The sequence below is a fragment of the Ceratotherium simum genome, chromosome 27, assembly GCF_057802395.1.
Source record: "Ceratotherium simum simum isolate JZ-2026a chromosome 27, ASM5780239v1, whole genome shotgun sequence".
In the NCBI taxonomy this organism is placed as follows: domain Eukaryota; kingdom Metazoa; phylum Chordata; class Mammalia; order Perissodactyla; family Rhinocerotidae; genus Ceratotherium; species Ceratotherium simum.
Genome location: NC_141926.1, coordinates 16641671 through 16651980, shown reverse-complemented (window position 1 = coordinate 16651980; position 10310 = coordinate 16641671). Strand labels below are relative to the sequence as shown.

The 10310-nt window shown below is 34.5% G+C and overlaps 1 protein-coding gene across 2 annotated transcripts in view; it reads right to left on the bottom strand.

Moving 5' to 3' along the window:
• Nucleotides 1-423: 423 nt before the first annotated feature.
• Nucleotides 424-10310, bottom strand: part of LTN1 (listerin E3 ubiquitin protein ligase 1) — a 54150-nt gene continuing 44263 nt past the window's right edge. The window contains exons 26-30 of one of the 2 annotated variants that reach the window (XM_004429530.3): nt 7362-7533; nt 6232-6452; nt 4466-4660; nt 3396-3563; nt 424-2809 (exon numbers count right to left, since the gene is read on the bottom strand). In XM_004429530.3, the coding sequence (XP_004429587.1) occupies nt 2747-2809; nt 3396-3563; nt 4466-4660; nt 6232-6452; nt 7362-7533 (819 nt within the window). In that variant the 3' untranslated portion in view covers nt 424-2746. Of the gene's footprint in view, nt 2810-3395; nt 3564-4465; nt 4661-6231; nt 6453-7361; nt 7534-10310 lie in introns of those variants that run through there. The other variant, XM_087418185.1, reaches the window with a different exon arrangement.

Sequence of the window (10310 nt, the reverse complement as noted above, 5' to 3'; positions counted from 1 at the left end):
GGAGAGCAATTTGACAACATCTAAAGTCACAGAGTATACATATCTACTACCTGAAATTCCACTTAGGGGCATATGTCCAGAATTTATAGCACATTTGCATGAGAAAACATTACCAAGAATGTATACTTGCAGCACTGTTCAAAATGGCAAAAAATAACAACTGAAACGACCATTAGTGGGGGAATTGGTAAGTAAACCGAGATAATACGATACTAAACAGCAGCTGATGTTGAGTTGAAAGAGCAAGTTACAAAAGATTACATACAATAGGATATCACAAATATAGTTTTTTTAAAAACTGCTATATATTATTTATGGATACAAACATGGTAAAGTATAAAATCTTAAATAGGAAGGAGTCACAGCAACTTCAGAACAGTAGGTTAGCTCTGGGGGTAAGGAGGAGATGGCGTCAGGGAGGAGTACAAAAGAGTAACGTTTTATTTCTTTAAAAATCAGAAGCAAATATGGCAAAATAGTTTGTGAAGAGTACAAGGGCATTTGTATATTATTATTATTATTCTGTATATTTGAAATATTTTATAATTAAAAAGAATCTTAATGGGCACATATGGTATAACAATCAAATAATAACATTAATTATTCACACCACAAAAACTTATCAAGTAATAACATTAATTATTTAAACCACAGAAACTTATGTACATACATTAGAGCATGTAATAAATAAGAGTTAAAAATAAATTCTAAAATTTGCAATTTACATTGGGGTTTTAAATTAATAATTTTGCTAATGGGCTTTGAATTTCATGCAATTTTAAAATTTCCTTATGCTAGAATTTTAAGGGATGCTATCTAGTGTTGTCAAGGCTATATATAAATAAAACTTTCATTAATGTGGTATTCTGAATTCAGTCTCATTTTGGAGAGCTTTTTCTTTAGCATATAAACAGTAACAAGCTTTACATTTATATCTACAAGTCTCAAAGAAATGTGTTAAGAGTCCTAAGTATGAAGAGTAGGTATCCCACTTAATTACAGTGTTTCACCAAGACCCAGATGCCCTAGTACTACCGTGGAAAAACAATGCTCCATTATTCCCCCTTTTCTTTTCTACTTGGGGTTTGGATTGGAAACCAAGAAGTACCAATACTGGAAAATCTATAAACAAAGTCTTATTATAAAACCATTTTTAAAGGAAAAGTGTGTAACTTTCACAGAGGAGTAATACAATCCTTTGGGATTACTATGTCAGAGAGAGACATAGAAAGATGGAGAATATTTTAAGAAAGGGGTTAAGAAGAGGTAGAATTTTGCTATCTGTACTTCACTTACTGACTCCTTGAGCCTCAAGGCTAGAAGATAATAAATATTACAGAGAAAAATTTAGGAGACAGACAAAACTGGGTAGGACACTGCATCTACAAATACAACTCAAGAGATCTGTAACTCATACGGAATATTTCACTCTTGACTACAATACTCTGACCACATTCATACTGTGTCAATAATAACCATTTTACCCAGTTGATGGTAAGCAGTAATTTTATTTAACATGAGTTGCTTTTTGCCAATTAAACAGTTGCAACAGAGATGATTAGCTGATCTCTCAAGTAACCTTGCTATTAGGTATGCTAGTATTTCCCATTTAATGGAAGACTGCAATAAAATTACTCCAAGTTCCAAACTTCTACACTTTTATATTTTGGGCACAATTTTTCAGGGTAATAGTGCTGATTTCACCTACTCCACTTCAGCCTTTTATACTGAATTTTACTTAGTACTAAAATTCTTAACTTTCACTTCCGAAGGCTAGAAAAAATTAGTTCTCTCAAATCTCTAATTTAGTGTAATTCCGGCCAGTAAGAGTAATAAAATTTGCTTACAAAATTGAAAGTCTCCTGCAACATTTTAAAATTTTTTGTTTTTCCACCAATCTTAAATTTCAGAAATACTTATTTACTTCTTCCCTCTCACTAAAGGGATAACTACCTCTCTGCTTCATGAATGAAATAACCTAAATCATATTTTTCTCAAATTTTCACCCTCTGGAGACTCACTCAAACTGAGTAATAAATTCACTGACAAGTTTGCAATTCAAATTTCACTAATATATGGAAATTCTTCTTCCACAGCAAAAGGTCAGTGTCATAATTTAATTTTCGGAATTTCATAACCCTTGATAAATAGAGGCACCTTAAAATTCAGTTCACACTCTTTATACAGAATTTCAGAGCATGCTTCAAATAGCTTAAGATAAGCTATGTTGTCATTTTTATCATTAAAATAATCTACAAATATCAGAATACTAATTAATTCTGTTGTCGTAACTAATAAATAAGTCTTAAAATGTCTATAGATGTAAATCAACCCTCTCAATTCATTTGCCTCACTTGGACTGTCCTAGAATATAGATCAAGAATCTGAATGGATTTATTAGTATAATACAGTTGTACGATGCTTTCACAAATTCTAATTCTGTAATTTAGGGTTTTCCCATATTTATTTTTAAATATACAAAGAGATTAAACTATTAATATAAATATTCTCTCAAATATGTAATATTCTTATGTAAAAGAAAAGGTTTCCAAACATTTACAAAGCAATCTAAAGATAAGTAAACCTGATTTTAGGATCATTACATTAAGCAAAATAATTTTCCAGAGAAGGTCCTATTTAAAAGTAATGCTCACTGGCCTCCTCACATGAACACTCTAACGTGGATCCAAATCCACTGCCTTTGCTTGATTTACTTCAGGACCACTTCCAATGGGGGAACAAAAATTCAGAAAAAGGTCTCACGACAGAGTGGACAAGTAGATTTGTTGCTAGACGTAAACCATTTGTACTGAAAAAGAAAAGGTTTTAAATGTTACGAGAACTTTTTAAAGCTGTCATTTTACATACACATCTAAAGTAACCTTAAAATGATAAGTAAAAAAGGGAGAATACTGAAATTTTTGCTCCCTCCATTTATCTCCAAAATCAATACAACTCAGTATTACTTCCAAAGGCTACAGTAAGATTCTTTCTACCTAGGCTCATGCACACAACCACTGAGCTACGGAAGGAAGACCTCCTGCAAACAAACTGAACACAGAGTGACTTTCTTTTCAATATGATGCTTAACAAGAGCAAAAAGCTCTGATGCCAGATGGCCCCAGTTCCAATGCTTTTCGTCTCCTTTATGGTCTCGATCTTACAAGACCACATATTTTTTTAGTGCTGAGACTATATTAGAAACATCCATTTATTAAAGTGCTTTGATGCTACCAGTCTCAGTAAATTAATTATTTTGAAAAATCATTTTTTAATATGTCTCCCATTAACTACAATTAAGAGTTTAACATTAATTGTTTTCTTTTCCAAAGTTAGATATCATACATATATAATTTACATAAAATATAAGTTAGTTAATTTCTCTTTAGACTTACCAAGCAGGCTGAATGGAACTTTTTCTTGCATGTTCTACAGGCTTTTTTGGGAAGAGAATAGTTGAAACCATGAATGACTGAGAAACAGATCATGCAATCTTCAACACCCTCAAAACGTTTGTCTACATTATTTTTCCATAATGCTAAGCCTTCCATAATACTTCCATTCTGTTAAACAAGAAGGAAAAAAAAGTCAAAATACACTGAAGACCACCAATTAATTATTTTTATTCAGTTTCACAAATTTTAAAGTTGAATTATAATTTGGAGAGAAGAGAACCTGCTTGGCTATATTCACATCACCTAAGTTCTACGAATGTTGGTTTTTAAAATGACCTCCCAAGTTTTTTAGGAACCAGAATACAATTTTTCTCCATTAAAGGCTGACTTGAAAGAAAGGCTTCTGCACCAATACTTCAAGTTTTTTAGTCTCAGCTTGTTGCTTGATGAAACTTTTTAAATAATTAAATCATTTAGATTTAGATCAGTTCTCCAAATTTTTAATTAAAAATGATGAAATTAATTATTTCACCTTCTCAACTGCTGATTTTTCCCAGCTCTACAATATTGGTGAATATATCTGTTTTAAAATAATTTTTCTTTACAGTAGAATGCCAGAGATACACCACAATGTGCAAACAGAACTAGAGAAGACTTACATGTTGTTTGAAAGTCAAAGTGAAAGTACTGGGATTTCTCTAATCACAGGAGGAGAGTTGAAATGTAAGAATAGAAGTATCTCAGAAGGCATTCATCTGTCCAGTATCTCACAAAAAGATTCCCCCTCAAACTATTTCCTAATACCATATATTGTTCTATATTGTCTACAACGTCAATGAAGTAGTCAATTCCTCTCAAACACCAGAAAAAAATTGTAGAGCCTTAAAAATTAAAATAGCTTGGCAGGTTCAAGTCATTTAGGCACATACCTGTGTTTATCCAAGGAAATATAATATCTATTTCTACCTTCAGCAGAACAGATACAGTTTCTGTTTTACTGCCTTTTCAAATAGTCCATCAGCAGTCTTTCTCTCTAGTGTGGAAAACGAAATGTGTGCCTAGAAACGTACTTGATGGGTGAGGTAAGTGCTTAACTGCAGCATCCAGTTCCGCCACTGCTGAACAGCCACTCCCACTCTTTTCCCACTTTCCACTGTTATTGACCCCAGCGGGTAATTTGAGGGCAGCTGTATTATAAGTTCAATGACTATGTCCTCAATGGTGTAAGTCGCCATGACTTCTCGAGTTGTGGCTCGAGCTTTAACCTGCAACACGTGAAAGGTAATTATTCTTTTTGCCCAATTTCTTTCCTTTCTTTCATAAAAAACATCTTGAGAAGTTGACTATTAGCAGCCAAAGTCATCATTCAAAGAAAACGTAGGTAAATACATTCATTTATTTGACATGAGATATTTAATAAATAGGTTTAGCTATATGACATATTTTATAGTGATTTTATGACACTCAAAATTTGTTTTAAAAGAAATACACTGCTCATAAGAAAGTATATTTCATTATATTAGGCTTATCACATAACAGTTAAATAGTTTTTGAATAAACAAATGACAGAATGGGTTATTAATTATTCCTTGTCTTCCACACCCAGGGTATCAAATATCACTGCTGTAGATGTCTCCCAAGTCCTTCCCTACCACAGAATTCTTCTGAGCTTCAGAGTGAACCATCAGCTTCAGAATATTTATACCTGGTTTTTGCTTTTTACTAGCATTGTAAACTCAACGTAAAACACAAATTATCATCCTTTACAAAATTATTCTTCTGACTTTCTTATTTCCAGGCTAAAAACCATAGCATCATCTTAAATTTCTCCTTCTACCGCATCCCAGATATTAACTAGTTGCAAGTTTGGATAAATCACTACGAAATTTCTCACATCCCTCCCCTTTTACATTCCCACTGATACTGCCTCACTCAGGCCCTGCTCATTGCTCATAATGTCTACACCAATAGTCTCCCCTAACTATTCCTCTGAACCCAAGCTGCATGCCAACAGCCCATGCTATCTATTGTAGTCAGAGCAATTTCACAGATTATAATTCTGACCGTGTCACTGCCTCAAAGGAAAATTTTCAGTGGCTAAAATAGGACCAAATATTTCAGACTGTTATTTGAGGTCTTTCCCAATATGGCCCTAATTTATCATAGAAGCTGTTTGTTCTCTGACTATTCACCTTCAGGAATCCTACCCTATATGAATACTGGGTTTTTCAACATTTCTTGGGCAATCAGAGAAATTACATTCTCACCTCCGTGCTTTTTGCTTTTGCCATACTATTTTCTCTATATTAAATGTCTTTCCTCTCATTTTCCCCATAACAAAATCCTGCCGACCTCAAAGTAATCTTCCTTCAAAGTCTCACCTAACCTCCTCAGCAGATGAACCTTTCTCACTCTGATCACAAAGCACTCTTTCTCTTAATGTGCCAATTTCCAGTTTCTAATGCAAAAAACATTGTCAGTATCACTCTTTTCCCTTTGCTAGATTGTTATTACAGGACAGGAATCTGCTCTACTAAACTCTTCATTTCCCAGATGACTGGCCCACAGTGCCTGGCATCTGTAGGGCATTCCAATATATATTTTGAATGAACTAATGAATGTTCAAAAACTATTTGGTGGGGGTAAATGAAATTATACCATTGTTTCAATCCATACATTATTATTGAGATGTGATAGAGAAGAATCAGATAATAAAGTAGACAATTTCTATAAATTCTAAACCAGGGGCTACAATTGTGATAATACTCACTACAAATGACAGACATAACCAATATTCAAACAACTTTTCTAGAAAAAAATTCAAGACAATACTAACCGTCATGCCATTAAATAGTTGTGTACTTGTTTGCACAGAAGATATTTCTTGAAAAGAAAGAACATTGCTGACATACTTGCTTGTAAATCTATCTACAATATTGAAAACACGCTTCTCACTACTATTCCACCACAGCCTAACCATCGCAGGCAAGTCTTCTAATGTCATATGATAGACTGAACAAGCCAAGTGTGGAATATGGTATGGGAGTGTTGCTGTTTCTGAGGAAAAAGCAAATTCTTAGTTAGTAACATGTATTTCTCACATAGAATAACAGACTAATATTAATATTTTCCTTAGAAAATCATTTTTAATTCCCCAACATTAGTGCTAGAGCTCATAAAAAAGACATACCAAAGAAACCAGAGTATTAGCTTTCTCCCACACATTCAAAGTGAACCATTTAGAATGGCAAAAAGAAGTAGAAAGTATGAAGAAGTAGAAAGTATGTCCCAACTGACACTGAAAATTCTGCCTAGAAATAGAATTCTGTATTTCACATGAAAGATTGCAAATAAAATGGAACACATATTTTGAAAAGGAGGAAAAATTAAAGATTCTCAGTCTTATAAATAATGAAAGGGAGTTTGGCCTCCTTTACTTTCCCCAGAGCTCACTGATGTGTTATGCAAAAGTCCTAGAATACCCACCTCCATACTCACAAGATGCAGTTCCATCCTCAGATCTCCATGGCATTTAAAAAATTCCTATTCTTAGGAAATCACTTATAACATTGTAGTACTACTAGATGCAGGTATGTCTATCCCTTCAGCTAAAATGGGAGCTCCCAGAGCAAAGGAAATAAATTTTACTCATCTTCGTTTCCCCAACTGAAGACTACTTATTTACAGATCTATAAAACTTTATCACATAACAAATATTTGTTTACAGTGTAAACAATAACAGTCTCAACAAACTAGGTTTCAAAAATTTAATAAATTCTTAAGAACCTTATCCATAAGATCTAATAATTATGTGTCCTATTTAGAGAAATATGGAAAATCTTGCACTTCAACATTCTCATAGCCAGGACCCACATCTGGGGTTACTCTCCACACTCTCAGGTAAAGCATAATACACCCTAGTCTGAACCTAGTCTCCAAGAGAACACAAACACACAACTTACTGACCTCTAATACTCAACTGAAGCTCTTCTGTAAAGAATGTTTTAGGGTCCTTATTTGAAAGCTCAATAGCTGTCTCTGCATAGGTTGGATTTTCTGGCATAAGCCTGAACAGGTGATAGAGCAATTTATTCAAACTCTTTGTTTTCCGAAGGTACATCGAATACAGAGCCCGAAGCTGGTGGAGAGCAAAGAATTTGCTAGTAAACCCAATTAAACCAAGATAATCAGTAGATAAGAACAAATCAAAGTATAACAGATTGTATAAGAACACAATAAAAATGCATTAATTTGAACATTTAGAAATACATGGAAAAGTCCTACAAAATACATGCCACATTCTTATTTTCTAAATGTGCCATTTGATGGCACTGCTCCCTTTCCTCATAAACTAGCAGACGTTTTCACTATCCCTCATTATTAGGCAAATGCTTTTAACATCTTTCCAAACTGTCTCTCTGTTAATAAGTTCACCTCTACTTGGAATCTCTAAGCAAAGAAAATTATTCACCATTCCCCACAAGTGATTCACTCACTCTCCCCGCAAGTCTTCCACACATTCCTTCCACACCATAGTCCTTAATCTTTCAAAATCCTACTTAAAACTAATCCCATTTTCATGGCTGACCCCACCCTATATCCATCACCCCAGCATCCCTCTAGGACAGAGAACACAAATTGGTAGTCCAAAATGTCTTGGAGGTCTTCTCACAGTTGTTTTGTAAATCAGGAAATTTCACATAAAAATATGTTTCTGGTTTCTTCTTTAAAAACAAGAAAATTTGGCACCACTGGATGCACTATACGTATCTGTGTGAGACCCGTGCTTTGGAAGTCCTTGTCCCTCAATGACAGACTTTTCATTTATTCACATTTACTTTGTAACTCTTTGGTATTTGTACCTGTTTTAAAATGATTTCTTCCACTACACCATGCATCTCCTCATAATACAAAGACACCATTTTCTGAACACAATGAACACTCACATACAAGGATGAAGCCATAGGATTTGGAACTGTTTCTTAAAATACATTGATCAAAGTACCTTTACAATGGAGAAATCCGGAGAACACTACCTTTACTGAGTAACCAAACTTAACATCACACTAAAAGGACACCCTGACATTAAGTGCCTCCTGAGGTGATACACTGAGGACACATCATGACTGTGCAGTAAGTACTCTTGCTAAAAATTACCCAGAATCTAATCATGAGCAAACAATCAGACAAATCCAAATTGTAAGATAGTCTACAAAATAACTGACCTGGTGAATGACAAGAAAGAAAAGAAAGGTAGGGAAATTTTTAGCTAAAGAAAGACAACAGACAAATGCAAATGATCCTTGATTGAATCCTCAATAGAGAAGAAATTAAAACTATAAAAGACACTACTGGGAAACCCGGGGAAATCTGAATATAGACTAGATAATATTATTGCATCAAAATTAAATTTGAGTGTAACAATTATATTACACTTACGCAGAAACATGTCCTTGTTCTTAGGAGATACATGTTTAAATACTTTTGGTAAAGCATCATTATGTCTGCAACCTACTTTCAAACAGATCAGCAGGAAAAAAGAAAATACAGAGAAAGCATGTGCAAATGTAGCAACATGTTAAAAATTTGTGACTCTAGGAAAAGGGTATATGGCTTTTCATTGAATTATTCTTCCAACTTCTCTGTATATTTGAATTTTTTTCAAAATAAAAAGTTGGAAGGAAAGTAGAATTTTAAAAAAATTAATCATACATATCAATGGGCTTGTAAAACACATGTATATTACCCAGCAATCCCACTCCTAGGTATACAAGAGAAATGAAAACGTATGTGCACATAAAAATTTACACACGAATGTTCACAGCAGCTTTAGTCACAATAGCAAAAAAGCGTAAACAACTTAAACGTCCATCAATGGATGAATGGATAAACAAAATGTGGTATATTCATACAATGGAATATTATGTAGCCATAAAAAGGAACGCAGTACTGATACATGCTACAACAGGAATGAATCTTGAAAACATGATGCTGAGTGAAATATGCCAGACAAAAAGACTACATATGTAAAATGTCCACAATAGGCAAACCCACAGAGACAGATCACAGATTAGTGGTTGCCAGGGGCTTGGAGGGTTTGAGAGGAAATGGGAAGTGACTACAAACATTTTCAGGTGTTGAAAATGTTCTAAAATTAGATAGTGGCAATAGTTGCACAATTCTGTGAACATATTAGAAACACCAAACTGAACACTCCAAATAAGTAAATCTGATGGTATGTGAAATATATCTCAGTAAAGCTATAACCTGGTTGTCTAGTGGTCAAGATTTGGCACTTTCACCATGGTGGCCCGCATTCATTTCCCAGTCAGGGAACCACACTGCCCGTCTGTCGGCTGTCACACTGTGGTGGCTGCATGTCACGGTGATGCTGAAAGCTATGCCCAGGATTTCAAATACCAGCAGGGGCCCCCATGGTGGAAGGTTTCAGCGGAGCTTCCAGACTAAGACAGACTAGGAAGAAGGACCTGGCCACCCACTTTCAAAAAAACTGGCCATGAAAACCCTATGACTAGAAGTAGAGCATTGTCTGATACAGCGCTGGAAGGTGTGAGGATGGCACAAAAAAACTGGACAGGGCTCTGCTCTGCTGTACACAGCGTCACTAGGAGTCAGAATCGACTTGATGTCACTAACAAAAAACTATAACACAAATACACACACAGTTCCATTTGATTCACTATGAGTTTTTTTGAGAAGAAAGTTAAAACAAACCAGATTTAGCACTGATTAAGGTTTTTTTAAAAAAATTCTGTTTCGGGATTCATCTAATTAGTGTTATTTAGTGGGTTATTCTGGTTTATGTGTTCACAGCTCAGTTCAATTTCCAGGCTCAATGAATGCTGCTCTATAATTCTCTGCACCTCCCGCCTCCATGCTGGTTTAATGAAAAAG